The following is a 25,373-nucleotide window of genomic DNA, read 5'->3' as shown; positions in this document are numbered from 1 at the left end:
TGACTATCTCTGACACCTTAGTAGTTACATATATTATGGTTTTAGTCAAGTACTTAAAAAAAAAAAATAACATATGAGGCACTGAAGGTTGTAGTTGTGTGGATTAAGAGGCTAAAGGGGGGTACACACGGAGAGATCCGTGCTTAAAATCTAAGCAATCTTGCTAGATTGCTTAGATTTTAAGCACGGATCTGCCGTGTGTATGCCCCCCAGCGATAGGGCCGCGCATCGCTATTGCCGGTGCTAGATTGAGCCTGCATGCAGGCTCAATCTAGCGGGTCGCTCACTTCACCGTTGTGTGAAGTGAGCGGCCCCCCGTCGGCTTTCCCCCTCGCTCAGCACATCGCGCTGTGCTGAGCGGGGTGAGAGATGTGTGTTGAGCAGTCTGTGTTAAGATCGCTCAGCACACATCTCTCCCGTGAGTACCCCCCTTTATTCATAGTTGTTGGATAATGGCACAGCCAAAGATATGCAGCAGCTGTGTGAAATTATGCAAAATCCACAGGAGGCGCCTTTTTCTTAAAGATGTGCACTGCCGACTTCTTTTCAACTGCGTTAACATTGGACATCTGAATAACCCTCAGGATACTCGGGGGTGTTCGGCAGAGTCACGCAGGCGGGACCTGTGAAGCCTTGTCCAAGGACAGAGTCACTGGCTTCAGCACGTTCAGAAAATGGGGCATATATTCTCATTTTCTGGAATGCTCCCCATCATCACCCCTGAACATAAGAAAACATCATAGACTTAGATATCTTTGAATCAGACCATGCAGGGGTGATTCAATTTGGCGCTAGGTTTTCACTGCAAAAAAAGAATTTTGTATTACCGTGTGTATATTGGGTGCAGTGCACACTAGCATATTACCATAGCATGGATGTGTGTCCGGGTGAGAATAGCTTGTACTGTTTTCCTGTTCCTCCTCCGACATCCACTTGGATAAGCGCTCCCATGCATTGTACGGATAGTTTCCTGCATTGTGGTGTTCTTTTATTTACAATTACAAAAACGCTCTCTGTAACTTGCTATACAAGATTCTTAGGTCATATGAGAAACAAATGTTTCCTTGGCATACATTGCAGTGTTCACTTCTCTCCTGTTACCTTTTCTTGATGATCTTTTGGTTGTGGATTTATGTTTCTGTCAGTATAACTGTGTACTGGTGTTTTATAGCACTATAGCAATAGGACATTGATTATGGTACATTTTGGAGGGTTACAAAGTTTTCTTCAGTCATTTGAGAACAGTACACGCTCAAAGTCAGCAGAAGATTTTAGGGCTTCTAGATTTTAGGACTGCGGTTAAGGTTAGTTGGTAAGTCTATGGAAAACTGCATTATTGACGTGACGACTGTCTGCTTTTTGCACCACACCCTGAAAAACAACCGCCTGCCATCATCTGGGTAGCGGTTTATGGGAATTTTCATGTATTTCTCTTTTTGTATATTGTAACAGTTCCTAGAAAATATAGTGCATGACTGTAGATCAGTGGTCTCCAACCTTAACTGGGGCGTGAGCTACTTTCGGAAAATAAAACCTCTGAAGGAGCTACCCCCTCCCCCCAATGCGCATGCGTTCCTCCGAAAGTGGGTGTGGCCTCACAAAAGTGGGTGTGGTCTCACAACTACAAGTAATGCCCCACGTAGTGCCAGATACACAAATAATGCCCCTCAGCAGTGCAGTATATATACAAATAATGCACCCCAGCAGTGCCAGATACAATTCCCCCCGCAGCGCCAGATAAAATGTCCCCCCCGCAGTGTCCGATACAGTGCCCCACACAGTGCTAACCCTTGCTGGCTTCTTCTACTGCCGCCGATGCTGCTGCTCCTGTATGAGGGACGGAAGGGGAGGAGAGCGCTGCGCGCGCCTCTCCTGTGAAAAGTCCGGAGTGCGGCTGCAGTGAGGGTGAAAGAGTCTCCGACAGCGGCGGGCATTTAAAATATGGTGCCGGTAAGTCAGCCAATCAAAACTCGCGGTCCTGCAGCCAATCAGGTGCCGCCACTGCCGGTCCACAAGCTCTGATTGGCTGAGGGCTGGCACCATATTAAAAATGAAGGGAGGAGGAGTGCCAGTTACTGCCCAAGCCGGTGCGCTCTGTGAGCTACCAAAAATACTACGGCGAGCTACCGGTAGCTCGCGAGCTACGGGTTGGAGATCACTGCTGTAGATGTTACTGCTATGCTGTAGATTTTGCAGCAGCTTTTGCGTACACTGAACTTGTGTTAAAGCTAGGATTTATCATTCCTACCAGTGCCGTAGTTAGACAATTTAGCGCTGTGTGCAAGAAACGGCATCGGCCCCCCCATCTTATGTAACATAGGGGCAGTGCGCGCGTCAAAAATATAGGGGTGTGGCCACAAAATAACAACAATTCATATTACGGTGCACAGTAGTCTCCATTATTCAAATTACGCTGTCACACGGCGGGCGCTTACCGCCGCTGGTCCCGCGATCCATCCTCTGCCCGTGTGGCTGCCTGCGGCGCTCTGTGGCCACACAGGGATGCGGCTGGGTCGGCGGCAGGGTGACGGCTACCGGAGGCTGGAGGGAGGACCTAGTGGCCTGCAGCTTCCTGGCGTGTCTGCAGTGCTGGGAGCGGCCATGTTGGAGACCAAGGGCAGCACCAAATGAGCGTGATGGGTGAGTGTCAGCCAATCCTGTCTTCCTGCTGCCTATAAATAGGCTGGGATTATTAAATTCTGTGCCAGTGCTTTGTTGTGATTACTCTGTGCCTTAGGTCTGTGCTCCCGCAGTTTGTTCTGTGCGTCTCTTGTTAATTGGTCCCATCAGGCTCTCAGAGTTCTCAGCCGACTTTCGCTGTACAACGCTCGCCAGCTCTCCAGTGCGCAGTCACGGTCAACCGCTTTCCCACCGGTGCCTTCCGATTCCGCAGGATTCTCGCGGTGGTTCACCAGCTTCAGCATGTGCTCTTCATTCTCATCTTCGCATCATCCTGCAACCAGTCTTCACAGTTCTTCATTCACGTCTTCGCATCATCCTGCAACCAGTCTTCACAGTTCTTCATTCACGTCTTCGCATCATCCTGCAACCAGTCTTCACAGTTCTTCATTCACGTCTTCGCATCATCCTGCAACCAGTCTTCACAGTTCTTCATTCACGTCTTCGCATCATCCTGCAACCAGTCTTCACAGTTCTTCATTCACGTCTTCGCATCATCCTGCAACCAGTCTTCACAGTTCTTCACTCACGCCTTCGTATCATCCAGCAACCAGTCTTCACTATTCCACATTAACGTTTTCGCATCATCCGGCTAACAGTCTTAACAGTTCTTCAGCCTTGCCTTCCCATCACTCAACAACTCAACTTCACAGTTCTTCAGTCTTGTCTTTATATCAACCTAAGTATGTTCCTCACAGTTCTTCAATCTCGACCTTGTATCATTCAGTGACTTCATTCCCTGCAGTTTCCCAATCCTGAACTAAATAGTCTCAGTCTTCCTACAGTTTCATTCTGATCTGTTATCCTTAATAAATATATGAAAAGGAATTACTTCGTCCTCCTTGTTTCCAGCACTCAGGGGCATCTGCTCCTTCAGTTGGTCAGAGTCCAACGGATCCACAAACAGCCTGTTCTGACATACGCCGCACAGTAGTGCCACTACACCAGGTAGAGCCCTTTTTACAAATTACGGCAGGTAGAGTCCCCCTTTTACACGTTACGGCAGGTAGAGTCCCCCTTTTACACGTTCTGGCAGGCAGAGTCCCCTTTTTTACACGTTCTGGCAGGCAGAGTCCCCTTTTTTACACGTTCTGGCAGGCAGAGTCCCCTTTTTTACACGTTCTGGCAGGCAGAGTCCCCTTTTTTTACACGTTACGGCAGGCAGAGTCCCCTTTTTTACATGTTACTGCAGGCAGAGTCCCCTTTTTTACATGTTACTGCAGGCAGAGTCCCCTTTTTTACACATTGTGGTGGGCAGAGTCCCCTTTTTTACACATTGTGGTGGGCAGAGTCCCCTTTTTTACACATTGTGGTGGGCAGAGTCCCTTTTGTACACATTGCGGCGGGCAGAGTTCCCATTTGTACACATTGTGGTGGGCAGAGTCCCCTTTGTACACATTAAAACAGGCATTTGCGTTGTGTGCCACCCAGTTACGGCCCTGTATAAATAGATATACAGTAGGTAGATAGACAGAATAGATGATAGACACTTACTGTGTCTCCACTGTCTTAGGCAGTCGGGCTCCACGGTGCAGCTGCTGGCAGTCACAGATCCCAGGCAGGGGAGGAGGAGGAGGAGGGAGGGGGACTCGAGAAGCAGCAGCGCACTGTAATTGGTAGTGGCGCCGCTGCAGCTGTCCCTCTCCTTCCACATTGGCTGGCCGCCACCGCTGTGAATGCTGGGATGAGGGAAGCGCATCCCAGCATTCACAGCAGCGGTGGCCAGCCTGTGTGGAAGGAGTGCGCTGCTGCGGCTCCAGAGTCCCCCTCCCTCCCACTCCTCCCCTGCCCCCGGAGCTGCTTCTTTTCTCGCTCCGGCGGCAGCACACACAGGCTGCTTGTAATGAGTCAGTTTGACTCATTACAATGCCGCTGACTAAAGTCCCCTTGGAACGGGGATGCGGGCAGTTGTGGCCTCAGGGCGACTGTGCTGTGTGCCAGGCACCACTGTCACACACGTAGTTACGGTCCTAATTCTTCCTTAAACTTCTTTTGCCCTATTATTTTGCCCTCACACTCTTGCTCTCTATTACATGCACCCTCTTACTCTTTTCTTTGCTATTTCTCTTACGTCCTAGAGGATGCTGGGGACTCCGTAAGGACCATGGGGATAGACGGGCTCCGCAGGAGACATGGGCACTTTAAGAAAGACTTTAGGTCTGGGTGTGCACTGGCTCCTCCCTCTATGCCCCTCCTCTAGACCTCAGTTTGATACTGTGCCCAGAGGAGATGGGTGTACTACAGGGAGCTCTCCTGAGCTTCCTGTCAGAAAGTATATTTGTTAGGTTTTTTATTTTCAGGGAGCCTGCTGGCAACAGACTCCCTGCATCGAGGGACTAAGGAGAGAGAAACAGACCTACTTCTGTGAGTTTCAAGGCTCTGTTTCTTAGGCTAGTGGACACCATTAGCTCCAGAGGGATTGGTACGCAGGTCTCACCCTCGCTGTCCGTCCCAGAGCCGCGCCGCCGTCCTCCTCGCAGAGCCGGAAGATAGAAGCCAGGTGAGTATGAGAAGAAAAGAAGACTTCAGAGGCGGCAGAAGACTTCATGATCTTCACTGAGGTAACGCACAGCAGTAAAGCTGTGCGCCATTGCTCCCATACACATCACACACCGCAGTCACTGTAAGGGTGCAGGGCGAAGGGGGCGCCCTGGGCAGCAATAAAACCTCTCCATTGGCAAAATAAGTATATACATGTACAGATGGGCACTGTACATGTATATAACAGAGCCCCCACCAGTTTTCAGGAATTTTGAGCGGGACAGAAGCCCGCCGCCGAGGGGGCGGGGCTTCTCCCTCAGAACTCACCAGCGCCATTTTTCTCCACAGCTCAGCGCTGAGAGGAAGCTCCCTGGACTCTCCCCTGCTAATACACGGTGATAGAGGGGTTTTAAGAGGGGGCGGGGCACAAATTTGGCGGATATAAAGTATAAATAGCGCTACTGGATAAACATTTAGTGTTTTTTTTTTCCAGGGTCATATAGCGCTGGGGTGTGTGCTGGCATACTCTCTCTCTGTCTCTCCAAAGGGCCTGGTGGGGAAACTATCTTCAGATAAGAGGTTCCCTGTGTGTGTGGTGTGTCGGTACGCGAGTGTCGACATGTCTGAGGTAGAAGGCTCACCTACGGAGGAGGGGGAGCGTATGAATGTGAGGTCTCCGTCAGCGGTGCCGACACCTGACTGGATGGATATGTGGAATGTTTTAAGTGCTAGTGTGAACTTATTGCACAAAAGATTAGACAAAGCTGAAGCTAAGGAACAGTCAGGGAGTGAACCCAGGTCTGTCCCTATATCGCCGGGACCTTCAGGGTCTCAGAAGCGCCCACTATCCCAGATAGGAGACACAGATACCGACACGGATTCGGACTCCAGTGTCGACTACGATGATGCAAAGTTACAGCCAAAAGTGGCTAAATGTATTCGATATATGATTATTGCAATAAAAGAAGTGTTGCATATCACAGAGGAACCCCCTGTCCCTGACACGAGGGTACACATGTATAAGGGAAAGAAGCCTGAGGTAACTTTTCCCTCCTCACATGAGTTAAACGAATTATGTGAAAAAGCGTGGGAATCTCCAGACAAAAAACTGCAGCTTCCCAAAAGGATTCTTATGGCGTATCCTTTCCCGCCAACGGACAGGATACGGTGGGAATCCTCCCCTAAGGTGAACAAAGCGTTGACACGCTTGTCAAAAAAGATAGTGCTTCCATCCCAAGATACGGCTACCCTCAAGGATCCTGCTGACCGCAAGCAGGAGGTTACCTTGAAATCCATTTACACACATTCTGGTACATTACTCAGACCGGCAATTGCGTCGGCCTGGGTTTGTAGCGCTGTAGCAGCATGGACAGATTCCTTTTCAGCGGTAATTGAGACCCTGGATAAAGATACCATTTTATTGACCCTAGGCCATATAAAGGATGCTGTCTTATATATGAGAGATGCTCAAAGAGACATTAGTTTACTGGGTTCCAGAATAAACGCTATGTCAATTTCTACTATGGACCCGGCCGTGGACAGGTGATGCCGACTCAAAAAGACATATGGAGGTCTTACCTTACAAGGGTGAGGAATTGTTTGGGGAAGGGCTCTCGGACCTGGTCTCCACAGCTACGGCAGGTAAATCGAATTTTTCGCCTCATGTTCTCTCACAACCTAAGAAAGCGCCACATTATCAAATGCAGTCCTTTCGTTCAAATAAAAGCAAAAGAGTATGTGGATCGTCCTTTCTTGCCAGAGGTAAGGGCAGAGGTAAAAAGCTGCACAGCACAGCTAGTTCCCAGGAACAGAAGTCCTCCCCGGCCTCTGCAAAATCCACCGCATGACGCTGGGGCTCCGCTGAGGGAGTCCGCCCCAGTGGGGGCATGTCTTCGACTTTTCAGCCACATCTGGGTTCACTCACAGGTGGATCCCTGGGCAATAGAAATTGTTTCTCAGGGATACAAGCTGGAATTCGAAGAGGTGCCTCCTCGCCGGTTTTTCAAATCTGCTCTACCGACTTCTCCCCTAGAAAGGGAGATAGTGTTAAATGCTATTCACAAATTGTGTCTTCAACAAGTGGTTGTCGAAGTTCCCCTGCTTCAGAGAGGGAAGGGATACTACTCAACCCTGTTTGTAGTACCGAAACTAAACGGTTCGGTCAGACCCATATTGAATTTAAAATCCCTGAACCTATACTTAAAACGGTTCAAGTTCAAGATGGAATCGCTCAGAGCGGTCATCGCCAGCCTGGAAGGGGGGGGATTTCATGGTATCTCTGGACATAAAGGATGCATACCTTCATGTCCCCATTTATCCACCTCACCAGGCGTACCTGAGCTTTGCGGTACAGGATTGTCATTACCAATTTCAGACGTTGCCGTTTGGGCTTTCCACGGCCCGAGGATTTTCACCAAGGTAATGGCGAAAATGATGGTGCTCCTGCGCAAGCAGGGTGTCACAATTATCCCATACTTGGACGATCTCCTCATAAAAGCGAGATCACGAGAGAAGTTACTGAACAGCGTGTCACTTTCATTGAAGGTGTTACAGCAACACGGCTGGATTCTCAATATCCCGAAGTCGCAGCTGGTTCCTACGACTAGTCTGACCTTCTTAGGCATGATTCTGGACACAGACCAGAAAAGGGTTTTTCTTCCGATAGAAAAAGCTCAGAAACTCATGACTCTAGTCAAGAACCTATTGAAGCCAAAACAAGTGTCTGTGCATCATTGCACTCAAGTCCTGGGAAAAATGGTGGCAACATACGAAGCCATTCCCTTCGGCAGGTTCCATGCAAGGACTTTCCAATGGGACATATTGGACAAGTGGTCCGGGTCACATCTACAAATTCATCAGCTGATCACCCTGTACCCAGGGCCAGGGTATCTCTCCTGTGGTGGCTGCAGAGTGCTCACCTTTTGGAAGGCCGCAGGTTCGGCATTCAGGATTGGCTCCTGGTGACCACGGACGCGAGCCTCAGAGGGTGGGGAGCAGTCGCACAGGGAAGAGACTTGTCTTCACATCAACATCCTGGAACTGAGGGCCATATACAATGCCCTACGTCAAGCGGAGAACTTACTTTGCGACCAGCCAGTTCTAATCCAGTCAGACAACTTCACCGCAGTGGCTCATGTAAACCACCAAGGCGGCACAAGGAGCAGAGTGGCAATGGCGGAAGCCACCAGGATTCTTCGCTGGGCGGAAAATCATGTAAGCGCACTGTCAGCAGTGTTCATTCCGGGAGTGGACAACTGGGAAGCAGACTTCCTCAGCAGACACGACCTGCATCCAGGGGAGTGGGGACTTCATCGGGAAGTCTTCGCACAGATTGCAAGTCAGTGGGAACTGCCCCAGATAGACATGATGGCGTCACGCCTCAACAAAAAGCTACAAAGGTATTGCGCCAAATCAAAAAGACCCTCAGGCGGTAGCAGTAGACGCCCTAGTGACACCGTGGGTGTTCCAGTCGGTCTATGTGTTTCCTCCTCTTCCTCTCATACCCAAGGTGTTGAGAATAATAAGAAAAAGAGGAGTACAGACAATTCTCATTGTTCCAGATTGGCCACGAAGGGCCTGGTATCCGGATCTGCTGGAAATGCTCACAGAAGATCCGTGGCCTCTTCCTCTAAGACAGGACCTGTTACAACAGGGGCCATGTCTGTTCCAAGACTTAGCGCGGCTGCGTTTGACGGCACGGCGGTTGAACGCCGGATCCTAGCGGAAAAGGGAATTCCGGATGAGGTAATTCCTACTCTGATAAAGGCTAGGAAAGCCGTGACAGCGAAACATTATCACCGGATATGGCGAAAATATGTTTCTTGGTGTGAGGCCAGGAATGCTCCTACGGAAGAATTCCATCTGGGCCGTTTCCTTCACTTCCTACAGACTGGAGTGAATTTGGGCCTAAAATTGGGCTCCATTAAGGTTCAGTTTCGGACTTATCCATTTTCTTTCAAAAAGAATTGGCTTCTCTCCCAGAAGTACAGACTTTTGTGAAGGGAGTGCTGCATATTCAGCCTCCTTTTATACCTCCGGTGGCGCCTTGGGACCTTAACGTGGTGAGTTTCCTTTTAAGTCGCACTGGTTTGAACCACTTCAAACGGTGGAGTTAAAATATCTCACTTGGAAGGTGGTCATGTTATTAGCCTTGGCTTCGGCTAGGCGAGTGTCGGAATTGGCGGCTTTGTCTCATCTATCTGGTTTTCCATATGGATAGGGCGGAATTGCGGACCCGTCCTCAATTCTTGCCTAAGGTGGTGTCATCTTTTCATATGAACCAACCTATTCTGGTGCCTGTGGCTACAGGAGATTTAGAGGATTCCGAGTCCCTTGATGTAGTCAGGGCTTTGAAAATGTATGTGGCCAGAACGGCTAGAGTCAGGAAAACAGAAGCACTGTTTGTCCTATATGCAGCCAACAAGGTTGGCGCCCCTGCTTCGAAGCAGACTATTGCTCGCTGGATCTGTAACACGATTCAGCAGGCGCATTCTACGGCTGGATTGCCGTTCCCAAAATCGGTCAAGGCCCATTCCACTAGGAAGGTGGGCTCGTCTTGGGCGGCTGCCCGAGGGGTCTCGGCACTACAACTGTGCCGAGCTGCTACTTGGTCGGGTTCAAACACCTTTGCAAAGTTCTGTAAGTTTGATACTCTGGCTGAGGAGGACCTAAGGTTTGCTCATTCGGTGCTGCAGAGTCATCCGCACTCTCCCGCCCGTTTGGGAGCTTTGGTATAATCCCCATGGTCCTTACGGAGTCCCCAGCATCCTCTAGGACGTAAGAGAAAATAAGATTTTAAACCTACCGGTAAATCTTTTTCTCCTAGTCCGTAGAGGATGCTGGGAGCCCGTCCCAAGTGCGGACTACTTCTGCGAGACTTGTATATAGTTTTGCTTACATAAGGGTTATGTTTTAGTTTCATCAGGTTGGACTGATGCTACGTTGTTTTTTCATACTGTTAACTGTTTAATAGATACACAAGTTATACGGTGTGATTGGTGTGGCTGGTATGAATCTTGCCCATGGATTAACAAAGATCCTTTCCTCGTACTGTCCGTCTCCTCTGGGCACAGTTTCTCTAACTGAGGTCTAGAGGAGGGGCATAGAGGGAGGAGCCAGTGCACACCCAGACCTAAAGTCTTTCTTAAAGTGCCCATGTCTCCTGCGGAGCCCGTCTATCCCCATGGTCCTTAGGGAGTCCCCAGCATCCTCTACGGACTACGAGAAAAAGATTTACCGGTAGGTTTAAAATCTTATTTTTTTCTCTCTCTTATTTTCCTAAATTAATGGCAGGAGATAACTTAGGTTATAAGACGGAAGTCTACAGACTTGGGGGTGAATCAGTCAATAATTTAACAGGCAAAACGAACTTGGTTTTGCCGTTTAAATGATTGCCCCTTTAAAACATCATTCAGACTCACCGGGTACTCACCAATGCCTGCAAGCTGCAGGCTCTTACATTCATCCACCTGGTGTCTCTAGCTGGATGTCACATCCATGTGTGTCCTTTGAACTTGGTAACAAAGTTTCTGCCACCCCTCTGGTTTAATGGTCAAATCTTAAAGCAATTGAACTGACTTTCCTCTTTCTGTGTTTATTCTGTAAATCGTAAATAAACCCCTCTATGGGGTTTATTTACTAAAGTGCGTGGTTTGGATATGTTGCCATAGTAACCTATCTGATTCTACATACTTATCATTTATCTAGCACCTTCTAGAAGATCATAGTTAGACTCTGGTTGCTATAGGCAATATCCCCACTTCTATAAACCTGCACTTTAGTATATATATCTCTTTGTCTCTGCCTTTTTATCTCTGTTGTGTTTCCGTTCTCTTTGTTTTCCTCTTTCAATATTTTTCTTCAGAAAGATGCAGATTGAAGGTATGCTGTGACTGGAATAGCATCACACAAGTAAAGTTGTATATAATAAAATGATGATGCCCAGCTCCACACATATTGGCAGTTACTGTAGGGCAGACACCACAAGTTTTCCCTTGCACTTCTATGGGCTGTTCCAGGGAAAGTCTTGCAGTGCCAAGTGATGATGCTGTTCCGGAGCAGTACTTCACGTTAAGCCCAGTACTCACGGGCCGATCAAGGAGAGATGCGTGCTGAGCGAACCGCTCAGCACACATCTCTCCTGCCGCTCAGCACAGCGCGATCTGTGCTGAGCGTGCGGGGGGAGACGGGGGGGCCGCTCACTTCACCCAGCGGGTGAAGTGAGCGACCCGCTAGATTGGCCTGCATGCAGGCCAATCTAGCAGCGGCGATAGCGATGTGCGGGGCCGCGCATCGCTATCGCCGAGGGGGCTACACACGGAGCGATCCTGCCGATATTCTAAGCAATCTAGTCAGATTGCTTAGAATATCGCTCCGTGAGTACCCCCCTTTAGTGTCTGTGACTTGAAGTCCCTCTATGAGGTGCACAGGAAAACTTGCGATGCCGGCAGCCGCGAATTTCAGGAAAGGCACATCACGTCAATGTAGGGGAATTCAATTCCACCATAAATTATACGTACAGTATTACATATTAAACTTCCTCTAACAAACTCCTTTATATTTATATTACCATACTAAAAATCATGTACTATATACTGTACATTCAGAATTGATTGTAAACATTAATATGTGTGAAAGGAAGATTTAAAGGTATGAGATTTACCCCATACATTTATAAAGCTGAACTGCACTCTAATGCGCACATTTTTTTTTCTTTTTTCTGTATTTGTTAACTTTTTCATTCATGCCCATGAAGCCTGTTTTTTTTTTTCCTTAGCTAATTTATTACATTTTATATTGAGCTCCGGGATGGCAGGACTGTGATTTACAGTGCATCCGGAAAGTATTAACAACGCTTTGCTTTTTCCACAGTTTGTTATGTTACAGCCTTATTCCACAATAGAGTAAATGATTTTTTCCCCTCAAAATTCTACACACAATACCCCATAATGACGTTAAAGTTTTTTTTTAGATTTTTGCAGATTTAAGAAAAATAAAAAACTAAGAAATCACATGTACATGAGTATTCACAGCCTTTGCTCAATGCTTTGTTGATGCACCTTTGGCAGCAATTACAGCCCATTCCTCTTTGCAGGTTCTCTCAACTCCATCAGGTTAGATGGGAAGGGTCAGTGCACAGCCATTTTCAGATCTCTCCAGAGATGTTCAATTGTATTCAAGTCTGGACTCTGGCTGGGCCACTCAAGGACATTCACAGAGTTTTCCTGAAGCCACTCCTTTGATATCTTGGTTGTGTGCTTAGGGTCGTTGTCCTGCTGAAAGATGAACCGTCGCCCCAGTTTGGAGCAGGTTTTCATCCAGGATGTCTCTGTACATTGCTGCGTTCATCTTTCCCTCTATCCTGACTAGTCTCCCAGTTCCTGCAGCTGAAAAACATCCCCACAGCATGATGCTGCCACCACCATGCTTAACTGTAGGGATGGTATTGGCCTGGTGATGAGTGGTGCCTGGTTTCCCCCAAACATGACGCCTGGCATTCACGCCAAAGAGTTAAATCTTTGTCTCATCAGACCAGAGAATTTTGTTTCTCATGACTGTGAGTCCTTCGGGTGCATTTTGGCAAACTCCTGGTGGGCTGCCATGTGCTTTTTACTAAGGAGAGGCTTCCATCTGGCCACTCTACCATACAGGCCTGATTGGTGGATTGCTGCAGAGATGGTTGTCCTTCTGGAAGGTTCTCCTCTCTCCACAGAGGAATGCTGTAGCTCTGACAGACTGACCTTCCGGTTCTTGGTCACCTCCCTGATCGCTCAGTTTAGATGGCTAGCTCTAGTAGGAGTCTTGGTGGTTCCAAACTTCTTCCATTTATGGATAATGGAGGCCACTGTGCTCATTGGGACCTTCAAAGCAGCAGATATTTTTCTGTACCCTTCCCGAGATTTGTGCCTCGAGACAATCCTGTCTCGGAGGTCTACAGACAATTCCTTTTGACTTCATGCTTGGGTTGTGCTCAGACACGCACTGTCAAGTGTGGGACCTTTATATAGGGAGGTGTGTGCCTTTCCAAATCATGTCTAATAAATTGAAATTACCACAGGTGGGCTCCAATGAAGCTGTAGGAACATCAAGGATGATCAGTGGAAACAGGATGCACCTGAGCTCAATTTTGAGCTTCATGGCAAAGGCTGTGAATACTTATGTACATGTGATTTCTTAGTTTTTTTTATTTTTAATAAATTTGCAAAATCTCAAAGAAACTTTTTTTCACATTGTCATTATGTGGTATTGTGTATTTTTTGAGGGGAAAAATGTATTTATTCCATTTTGTAATAATGCTGTAACATGACAAAATGTGGAAAAAGTGAAGCGCTGTGAATACTTTCCGGATGCACTGTATGTTCTCACACACCTTATGCATAAAGCACCCTGGGAAGTGTTTAATAATGTATCACTGTTACTGGGTATGAGATTGGCACTGACTGTAAAAGTGTGTCCTCAAAATTATGGGTGAGCATGGAAGCTGTCAGGATTTCCTGTACAGCTACACTGTCTTCCCTATATATTTGACCAAGTGAAGCCCTTAACACATCGCACAAATGGCGATATCTAATCAACCTGCCCGGCCTATCTTATTAGCCCCGATGGCGGTGCTTATTGGGAATTGGTTTCATTTGCCTCAGGCAGGCGAAACCAAATCCCTGATAAGTAACCATTTATTCAACGATAACTGCTGCAAAAACACATAGTTCTGTGGGTTTTCATGGACCCAATGTGTTTTTGGGCGAATAGGAGTAATTTTGTGCACGGAAAAAAATGGGTTATAATTGGATAGCCCAAAAATTACCATTCGGTAAAATCGTGTTAAATACCCATTTTTTTTTCTCCTCTGAAAAATTAGCGTAGCTAATTGGAGACTCCCCAGAGTGTGCAGTTTTAAAATATATCCTGTTCTAAGTATCTTTCTGTTATGCTGCAGGTACAAACAACCGAGTTTATGGGTGCATGTAGTGATTACCTTTAGTTTCTAAACTTGTAGAGAAACTTCTGTATGTTTACAGAAGTTTGAATAGTGTGGATAGTTAATCTTCTCCTTTTTGTTTGCAGCATAGTGCCATTGTGGGGTCAGCAATATAATTATTGTCTGGTGGTCATGTCTTATCATGAATGATTATTGGACAATCTACAGATGTGTCCTCATACCTCTTGCCACAGTACGCCACGCAGCGGGTGATGCCTGGCGTGAGTAAGCTGACTGGTCCTGTGCATCACCGTGCATGTGATATGCAGCATGCCTATATCCTGTGTGCGACCGCGTCTGTATCTGCATACGAAATGGAGCGTTACAGTATTTTCTAGGTGTAGCATTTTGTATGCAGATACAGCAGCAGTCAGGCACAAAATATAGGCATGCTGCATATCATTTTAATCCACAAAATCTGCATGTGCATTCTATTTGCATTGATTTGCAAATGACGCATTTTAATGGAAAAAGACGCACTAGAAGAAGCCAGGCGCTATCGAGTCACGCCACGCCATGGCATGAATAGAAGGGCTGTTTAACGTGCAGGGAGGCTAGATGTTAGTGGACACGTCTGTATTCTTACTGTTATTTTGTGAAGTACTGTACACCTGATAATCACCTTATATGGTCTTACTCCATATGTCCTCTCTCCGCAACTTCAAATATAAGAACCGTAATTATGCAGTTTGTCTTGCAACAAAAACAGTGATGCGACAGAAGTACTGGAAATGTGCATTAGTTGCTGATATCTCATTGCATCTCCTGAGTCCAGATAATGCACATACTGCACATCATTTTTTTGGTTTGAATTGAATAATTTCTTTCTCACAGGTACTTTAAGGGTGTGTACACATGGGGGGTAATTCCAAGTTGATCGCAGCAGGATTTTTAATAGCAATTGGGCAAAACCATGTGCACTGCAGGGGAGGCAGATATAACCTGTGCAGAAAGAGTTAGATTTGGGTGGGTTATTTTATTTCTGTGCAGGGTAAATACTGGCTGCTTTATTTTTACACTGCAAATTAGATTGCAGATTGAACACACCCCACCGAAAGCTAACTCTCTCTGCACATGTTATATCTGCCTCCCCTGCAGTGCGCATGGTTTTGCCCAATTGCTAACAAAAATCCTGCTGCGATCAATTTGGAATTACCCCCATGGTGAGATCCCTGCTATGTTCGATTTTGACTATGCGATTTCCCTTGAACTCCCCCAGAGCCCAGATAGCACAGATTGTACAGATTTTGACTATCTGTGCTTGAGATTTTGTCTATGTACGATTTTGACTAAGTGCCAATTTTGACTATACTTTGTACTAGATTGTACACTAGATAGTCAAGATTGACTTGCCTGCACAGTCTATCTAGCCTTACGATACCGACCCCACGGGAGCGCGCATCGGGATCGAATCTTTATCGCAAGCTGCCTAGCACCATGAGATATGCACTAACTTTTCATAAGATTTTGACTATATAGTCAAAATCTCACAGATTTATCTCACCGTGTGTACACACCCTTACAGCGTTCCCTCCTTATCCCAATCGTATCCCTCTACCTCCCCGTATTATTCCTATTCCCCTGTCTTGTCAATGGACTATTGTCTTTTTTTTACAAATATGAGAGAAATCTGCAGTATGTAGACGTGTGAATTAATGAGTGCTCCTTGGCTATAGTTAGGCAATGTCTCTAAGCTTCTTGGGTGAGAGACGATTATAGAAAACCAATATTTATTGGATTAAAATGTCCACATACTTTTGTAAGCAACTTTAATGCACTCCTGTACTGTATGTTCTAGCTTAAGACCAAAGGGGGTAATTCTGAGTTGATCGCAGCAGCAAGAAAGTTAGCAATTGGGCAAACCCATGTGCACTGCAGGTGTGGCAGATATAACATTTGCAGAGAGAGTTAGATTTGGGTGGGTTATTTTATTTCTGTGCAGGGTAAATTCTGGCTGCTTTATTTTTACACTGCAAATTAAATTGCAGATTGAACACACCCCACCCAAATCTAACTCTCTCTGCACATGATATATCTGCCCCCCCTGCAGTGCACATGGTTTTGCCCAACTGCTAAAAAATTTCCTGCTGCGATCAACTTGGAATTACCTCCAATATGTAGACGCATGCCGTGCACCATTTAGTGTCCTCATAGTGGTTGCTTTTCTTGTTTATGTTTAGACTCAAATCAAAATAAAAAAAGTGCACAGCTGTATTACTGTAGTGGGCCGCCATTGGCCAAGTTCTGTGTATTGTGGTATTACAGACTTGTCTACTAAAATCAGGGCAAACTTTATTTTTCTTGGTATTCTTTTGTAATGATAGTTTTCTTTTTCAGGGAAATTTGGGACGGGTATTGGCTCTTATTTCTCCTTTCTGAGATTCCTGGTGCTGCTGAATTGTGTTATTTTCCTTCTGATGTTCTTTTTTACCATTCTGCCACTCGCCATTTCTAAACAAGGAGCTTTTAACAGCAGCCAAATCATTCCATCCAGTCTTGGTGAGATATCAGCTATTCCATACAATGTACATTACTACAGCAAGCTCAGTCACTGTACGCATACTATTCTAAATGTCCTTCTCATTTGTAGAATCAGAATGCACAGTATACTCTCCAACTACCCAAGGACTTGTGTATTTCTACAATAACATCATAGATCTTCTGTCTGGGACGGTATGTTTCTTTTTTAAGATATTAAGGAGCTATGAGAAATATCACTATAGACAGTGTGTGTGAATCAATGAGTCAAAGGGTCAGGCCATCAATGAGAAAACTATTAGCCGTGCTCACCGCGACCATTAGAGCTAAATTAGGGGGAAATAAGGATGTAATAGCATATTTCAGACAAGAAATCCATCCTTTGCATTCTATTTTTCAATGTATTAAACAATAATAGGACAGATTAGAATAGTTGATATATAGGTACTTTAAAATGTACTATATGTTAAAAACAGGGACTATTTGTTCCATATATTTGTATACATGTTACAGTACATGGTCAACTAAAAGGCTTCATCAGTCTGACCAGCTACAAATATATTGAGCCTTTCCTGTATGCAGTTTTCAATGACAGCATTATTCAACAACAAGGGAATCCTCCTGCTGGAGGGGAGCTGCAACTTGCACTGTATACTTTGGTTGTAAGTGGGGGGGCTATAAGCACCTATGTATTATATGTTATGAAGCTTGATGATTTGGGCACATTTTTTTTATTTTATTATTTATTGCTTAATAAAAGTACATTTTCTATTATATTTAATATATAATTATATTTAATGTTACATTGACCACACAGTTGTGGAATATTCAAGGGTAAAGCAAATATTTAATAATTATGTATTATGATATAAATATATATGATATAAATGCATGACTGTGAAGCACAGAATAAAGCTAGGCTGAAAAGCAATTCTTTTATAAGAAGTTTCAGAAGGATTTCTACAAACCAAATAAATGAAATACCTCTACAGGTGTATCCATCCATTTAATAGTGGTTTAGCCGGCCATTTATTAACAGGTGCTGATTATGTGGAATTGATTTGGACCGAGCGCTTGTGTATGCTGTTGTGATGTACTGAATGAATAAATAAGAAATAAATTTAAATAAACAGAAGTAAATAAAAATAAAAATAAAAATAAAAATAAAAATAAAAACAAAAATAAAAACAAAATAAAAACAAGGGGAAGGGTGGGATGGAAGGTAGGGGGAAGTGCAATGTTTACAGCTCCTCTTGTGTATTTTTTGGAGCTTATGGACACTTTAGATGAAAAAAGGGCTCAGTCTGTTCGTTTGTAGCAGAAAAAACTTTCCCTGACTTACCCTACTATCCACTATGGATGTGGTTCTGGTGTTGCTCTGGCAGGGCAGGGGATGGCTTCTCCTGCCTGTGCTGTTCAAACCGGCTCCACTCTTTCTGGCCACACTATAGCCGCTGCGTCGTTCGCAAACCGGAAGTTCGGGTTTTTACTTCCGGTGTTCGGGCGCTTGCGGCGGCGGGCTCCGTGTCCTGTGTTTAAGGCTTCTTCTTGTACTCCAACGCGTTTCGAATCCGCAGCAGGATTCTTTTTCAAGGAGATGATAAAACTGTATATGAAAAATGTCCGTTTTATATAGTATAACTTTATTAGTAAAACCGGATATGCCCGTGACCGGAAGTGGGTTATCCCGGCGGCATCCTCATGGTAAAAAGCTTCCATAGGGAAGTAAGTGAATATTTCGAATAAATGAATCTTTGCACTTCATAAAAGGGGAAAAAAGGGGTAAGGTAGAGGGTAAAAATGACTAAAAATAAAAATAACAATAAAAATAAATAAAAATGAAAATAAAAATAAATATAAATATAAAAATAAAAATACAGATAAAAATAAAATTAAAATTAAAAAATAATAAATATAAAAATAAATATGGTTAAGGTAGCATTTGTGTTACAGGAAGACATTTAGTTCTATGTCAATATTCAGACCGTATGGTTCTAGACTCTTCATTTTATATATCCATTCGGTCTCTTTTTTCTTCAGTGTTTTTACAATGTCCTCTCCTCTCCAGTGAGCTTCAATCTTTTGAATTCCAATAAATTTCAGCCCAGTGGGGTCCTGGTTGTGTTTTGTTAGAAAATGTGCTGAGACGCTGTGTGTTTTCAAGCCTCTCTTTATGTTGTACACATGTTCTGCTATCCTGACTTTGAGTTTGCGTTTTGTTTGTCCTACGTATTGTTTTCCACATGTACATTCCAGGATGTACACGACTCCTTCTGTGTGGCAGGTTACATGATTCGGAATTTCGAATTCTTCTTTTGTTATGTTTGACTTAAAGGCGGTTACAGGTTTAGTAGATGTCTTCTGGTTTCTACAACCAATGCAGGTCATGCACTGGTGAAAACCTTTTGTTTTTATTTGATTTTGTACTTGTTGCATTGGTAAAAAGCTATGAGTCAGTTGTTGTTTTAAGTTATTAGCTTTCCTGTAGATTATTTTTGGTTTTCTAGGGATAGATGCTTTTAGATCTTCATCAAGAGAAAGGATATGCCAATGTTTTTCAAGTATTTGTTCAACATCTTTATGATTACTGGTGAATTGTGTTATAAAGGTGACCGGTAGTTCTTTTTTGTCTTTTTGTTTGAAAGTCAATAAATCTTTTCTGTCCATGTTTTTCACTTTTTCTAATTGTTGTGTTAAATGGCTTTCTTTATATCCCTTTTGAAGGAATTTTGTTTTCATTTCATTTGCTTGATGTTCAAATACTGTCTGATCTGTGCAATTTCGTTTTAGTCGACGAAATTGTCCTCCTGGGATGTTGTTTATCCATTGTTTGTGATGGTTGCTGTTATGTGAAAGCATATTGTTACCGTTTACTTTTTTGAAATGAGTTCTTGTTAGGATGTGGTTTGTTTCTATGTAAATTTCCAAATCGAGGAAAATTACCATTTCTTCACTATGTATAGTGGTGAATTCGAGATTCATACTGTTACTGTTGATGTGTTCCTTGAATTGTGATAGGTCTTCTTGAGTTCCTTTCCAGATGAAGAACACGTCATCTATGTATCGATGCCAGCTTATGATATTTGACAGAAAAGGGTTGTTATTCCAGATGTTGAGGTCCTCCCAGTATGCAACAAATAAATTAGCATAACTGGGTGCGAATGACGTTCCCATCGCTGTCCCGCACTGTTGTAGGAAGAAATCGCCTTCATACCAGAAATAGTTGTTGTAGAGAATGAATTCAATGCTGTCCATGATGAAATTGATTTGGGAATTGGTGATTGTCGTCTGAGAGCAAAGGAAGTGTCGAGTTGCCTCACATCCTGCATGATGATTAATTGCAGTATACAGGGATTTGATGTCGCTTGTACATAATATGTACCCTTCTTGCCATTCTGTATTATTGATTACTTGCAGTATATTTGTGGTGTCTTTAAGGAAACTTCTTTGCTTTCCCACAATGTCCTGAAGATAATGATCGATGTATTTTGATAAATTCGCAGAAACTGAGCAGATTCCAGATACGATGGGTCTCCCCGGTGGATTGTCCAGATTTTTATGGATTTTTGGGAGGTAGTAGAAGGTTGGGATTTTTGGATCTTTTATACAGATGTAGTCGTGTTCTTTTTTGTTGATAATTCCCAATTCTAAACCTTCTAACATTTGCTCTCTTAGTTTTGCTGTGATTTCCTGTGTTGGGTCTTTTGTCAATTTTTTGTATGTTGCTTGGTCTGAAAGGAGTCTTTCTGCTTCTTGTTTGTAAGTGTCTAGGTCTAAGATCACCACGCCCCCTCCTTTGTCCGCTGGTTTTATTACCACTGTTTTATCTTCTTTTAAGTTTTTTAATGCATTTCTTTCGTCTTTTGTGAAGTTGAAACCCTGCTTTGGTTTGGTTGTTAGGTTTTCTATTTCCTTTTCCACGAGATTTTGAAAAGTGGTGATATGAGGACCTTTTATATGAGTTGGAAAAAAAGTTGATGTTGGTTTTAAATCTGTGTGTAAAAATTCGTGATCCGTTATTGGTATTCTTTCTTTTGGTCGTTCCTGATTTTGTGAAAAAATTTTTTTGATACATAATTTTCTTACAAACTTATGTGTATCGATGAACAGGTTAAATTTATTCGTGCCTGAATGTGGGGCAAATTTCAAGCCTTTTCGTAGAACATTTTCCTCGTAGGTTGATAATGATCTCTTACTCAAATTGAATATCGTCTCTGATGTTGATGGTGTATCTATCACTTCTTTCCTTGTGGTCTTTTGTCTTTTTCCTCCTCTTGTCCCTCTTTTTCTAAAGTGGTGTTCCTCCTCTTTTTGGTTGCTGATAGCACGTAATCGGGTGGTTTCTCTGGTCCCCAAACGGTGTCTAAAAAATCCTGGTCATCATCGTCTTCTTCTTCACTTATTTGGTCATCTTCCAGATATCTTTTTTTCGTATTCCTCCCCTTTTGATCTTCTTTTTGTTCTATTTTCTTCATTAGGTCATTTAGATCATTAGCTTCTTCTTTTCTTGCTTGTTCTACCCCATTTCGGTATGACTGTTTAATTAGTGTATAGGGATTGTTTGGACGATGATTAACAGTTTGTTGTTTCTCCCGTGTTGAACTCGTCCCTGGTTTTGGATAAGGTGTTTTTTTCGGAGTATACGATCTCTGTGGTTTGGTTCTGGATGCTAGTTGATCCCTCTGTGGTTGTCTTCTTTGTTCCCAGTTCTTAATAGGCTGTTTAAAGGCTTGTCTTCTAGTGTTTTGTTGATACTGGTAGTGCTTTTTTTCTTCCTGATCTCTCTTATACTTTTTCTGTTTTTGTACTATGATGGTATCTTCTAGTTTCTCCATTTTTTGATGGGTCAAATTCATCAGGGTTTTATAGTCTTCCATTGTGTGAAGGGGTTCAAATTTCTTTTCTATTTCAATAATTGCATCTGTGATGTTTTTTAAGGATATTTTTCTTTCTTCTATGATTGCATTAATTAATTGCTTTGAACAGTTGTCTAGAATCATGTTCCATTTGTTGTGGAAGTTTGGATCTGCTGGGTCAAACGTGCATTGTTTTTGCATCCGTAGGCCTTTGGGGATCATTTCCTGTTCCAAATATTTTGTTAGTGTTGTTAATTCCCACCATTGTTTGATTTCTTTTATATAAAGTTTTTCTAGTTTTAGAAATTGGCTGCAGAAACGCTCATCTTCTACCTGTATTTCTGCTATTGGCAAGATATTAGTTATAGAGAAGATGTCATCCAAATTTTGACGTTTCTGATTGTATGTTTTGTATGCCATGTGTAGCTGCAGCTGCTATTTAGAAGATATGAAAAATGGATAAGTATAGTGTGCTGCGCTTGTGAATTAAAGCTGCTCAGGTTAGTGTTTAACGTATGTGGAATTGATTTGGACCGAGCGCTTGTGTATGCTGTTGTGATGTACTGAATGAATAAATAAGAAATAAATTTAAATAAACAGAAGTAAATAAAAATAAAAATAAAAATAAAAATAAAAATAAAAACAAAAATAAAAACAAAATAAAAACAAGGGGAAGGGTGGGATGGAAGGTAGGGGGAAGTGCAATGTTTACAGCTCCTCTTGTGTATTTTTTGGAGCTTATGGACACTTTAGATGAAAAAAGGGCTCAGTCTGTTCGTTTGTAGCAGAAAAAACTTTCCCTGACTTACCCTACTATCCACTATGGATGTGGTTCTGGTGTTGCTCTGGCAGGGCAGGGGATGGCTTCTCCTGCCTGTGCTGTTCAAACCGGCTCCACTCTTTCTGGCCACACTATAGCCGCTGCGTCGTTCGCAAACCGGAAGTTCGGGTTTTTACTTCCGGTGTTCGGGCGCTTGCGGCGGCGGGCTCCGTGTCCTGTGTTTAAGGCTTCTTCTTGTACTCCAACGCGTTTCGAATCCGCAGCAGGATTCTTTTTCAAGGAGATGATAAAACTGTATATGAAAAATGTCCGTTTTATATAGTATAACTTTATTAGTAAAACCGGATATGCCCGTGACCGGAAGTGGGTTATCCCGGCGGCATCCTCATGGTAAAAAGCTTCCATAGGGAAGTAAGTGAATATTTCGAATAAATGAATCTTTGCACTTCATAAAAGGGGAAAAAAGGGGTAAGGTAGAGGGTAAAAATGACTAAAAATAAAAATAACAATAAAAATAAATAAAAATGAAAATAAAAATAAATATAAATATAAAAATAAAAATACAGATAAAAATAAAATTAAAATTAAAAAATAATAAATATAAAAATAAATATGGTTAAGGTAGCATTTGTGTTACAGGAAGACATTTAGTTCTATGTCAATATTCAGACCGTATGGTTCTAGACTCTTCATTTTATATATCCATTCGGTCTCTTTTTTCTTCAGTGTTTTTACAATGTCCTCTCCTCTCCAGTGAGCTTCAATCTTTTGAATTCCAATAAATTTCAGCCCAGTGGGGTCCTGGTTGTGTTTTGTTAGAAAATGTGCTGAGACGCTGTGTGTTTTCAAGCCTCTCTTTATGTTGTACACATGTTCTGCTATCCTGACTTTGAGTTTGCGTTTTGTTTGTCCTACGTATTGTTTTCCACATGTACATTCCAGGATGTACACGACTCCTTCTGTGTGGCAGGTTACATGATTCGGAATTTCGAATTCTTCTTTTGTTATGTTTGACTTAAAGGCGGTTACAGGTTTAGTAGATGTCTTCTGGTTTCTACAACCAATGCAGGTCATGCACTGGTGAAAACCTTTTGTTTTTATTTGATTTTGTACTTGTTGCATTGGTAAAAAGCTATGAGTCAGTTGTTGTTTTAAGTTATTAGCTTTCCTGTAGATTATTTTTGGTTTTCTAGGGATAGATGCTTTTAGATCTTCATCAAGAGAAAGGATATGCCAATGTTTTTCAAGTATTTGTTCAACATCTTTATGATTACTGGTGAATTGTGTTATAAAGGTGACCGGTAGTTCTTTTTTGTCTTTTTGTTTGAAAGTCAATAAATCTTTTCTGTCCATGTTTTTCACTTTTTCTAATTGTTGTGTTAAATGGCTTTCTTTATATCCCTTTTGAAGGAATTTTGTTTTCATTTCATTTGCTTGATGTTCAAATACTGTCTGATCTGTGCAATTTCGTTTTAGTCGACGAAATTGTCCGCCTGGGATGTTGTTTATCCATTGTTTGTGATGGTTGCTGTTATGTGAAAGCATATTGTTACCGTTTACTTTTTTGAAATGAGTTCTTGTTAGGATGTGGTTTGTTTCTATGTAAATTTCCAAATCGAGGAAAATTACCATTTCTTCACTATGTATAGTGGTGAATTCGAGATTCATACTGTTACTGTTGATGTGTTCCTTGAATTGTGATAGGTCTTCTTGAGTTCCTTTCCAGATGAAGAACACGTCATCTATGTATCGATGCCAGCTTATGATATTTGACAGAAAAGGGTTGTTATTCCAGATGTTGAGGTCCTCCCAGTATGCAACAAATAAATTAGCATAACTGGGTGCGAATGACGTTCCCATCGCTGTCCCGCACTGTTGTAGGAAGAAATCGCCTTCATACCAGAAATAGTTGTTGTAGAGAATGAATTCAATGCTGTCCATGATGAAATTGATTTGGGAATTGGTGATTGTCGTCTGAGAGCAAAGGAAGTGTCGAGTTGCCTCACATCCTGCATGATGATTAATTGCAGTATACAGGGATTTGATGTCGCTTGTACATAATATGTACCCTTCTTGCCATTCTGTATTATTGATTACTTGCAGTATATTTGTGGTGTCTTTAAGGAAACTTCTTTGCTTTCCCACAATGTCCTGAAGATAATGATCGATGTATTTTGATAAATTCGCAGAAACTGAGCAGATTCCAGATACGATGGGTCTCCCCGGTGGATTGTCCAGATTTTTATGGATTTTTGGGAGGTAGTAGAAGGTTGGGATTTTTGGATCTTTTATACAGATGTAGTCGTATTCTTTTTTGTTGATAATTCCCAATTCTAAACCTTCTAACATTTGCTCTCTTAGTTTTGCTGTGATTTCCTGTGTTGGGTCTTTTGTCAATTTTTTGTATGTTGCTTGGTCTGAAAGGAGTCTTTCTGCTTCTTGTTTGTAAGTGTCTAGGTCTAAGATCACCACGCCCCCTCCTTTGTCCGCTGGTTTTATTACCAGCAAGCGCCCGAACACCGGAAGTAAAAACCCGAACTTCCGGTTTGCGAACGACGCAGCGGCTATAGTGTGGCCAGAAAGAGTGGAGCCGGTTTGAACAGCACAGGCAGGAGAAGCCATCCCCTGCCCTGCCAGAGCAACACCAGAACCACATCCATAGTGGATAGTAGGGTAAGTCAGGGAAAGTTTTTTCTGCTACAAACGAACAGACTGAGCCCTTTTTTCATCTAAAGTGTCCATAAGCTCCAAAAAATACACAAGAGGAGCTGTAAACATTGCACTTCCCCCTACCTTCCATCCCACCCTTCCCCTTGTTTTTATTTTGTTTTTATTTTTGTTTTTATTTTTATTTTTATTTTTATTTTTATTTTTATTTACTTCTGTTTATTTAAATTTATTTCTTATTTATTCATTCAGTACATCACAACAGCATACACAAGCGCTCGGTCCAAATCAATTCCACATACGTTAAACACTAACCTGAGCAGCTTTAATTCACAAGCGCAGCACACTATACTTATCCATTTTTCATATCTTCTAAATAGCAGCTGCAGCTACACATGGCATACAAAACATACAATCAGAAACGTCAAAATTTGGATGACATCTTCTCTATAAC

At 43.1% G+C, this 25,373-nt stretch overlaps 1 protein-coding gene across 2 annotated transcripts in view; it reads left to right on the top strand.

The window, feature by feature from the left end:
- TMC7 (transmembrane channel like 7) overlaps positions 1–25,373 on the top strand; it is a 135,331-nt gene that overhangs the window by 88,398 nt on the left and 21,560 nt on the right. For both annotated transcript variants that reach the window (XM_063934405.1, XM_063934406.1), the window contains exons 4-5: positions 16,475–16,636; positions 16,728–16,810. In XM_063934405.1, coding sequence (XP_063790475.1) covers positions 16,475–16,636; positions 16,728–16,810 — 245 coding nt within the window. The remainder of the gene's footprint in view (positions 1–16,474; positions 16,637–16,727; positions 16,811–25,373) is intronic.

This window comes from Pseudophryne corroboree, chromosome 7 (assembly GCF_028390025.1).
Source record: "Pseudophryne corroboree isolate aPseCor3 chromosome 7, aPseCor3.hap2, whole genome shotgun sequence".
Lineage (NCBI taxonomy): Eukaryota > Metazoa > Chordata > Amphibia > Anura > Myobatrachidae > Pseudophryne > Pseudophryne corroboree.
The sequence above is the reverse complement of the archived record's forward strand: the minus strand, read 5'-3'. Positions and strand labels throughout refer to the sequence as shown.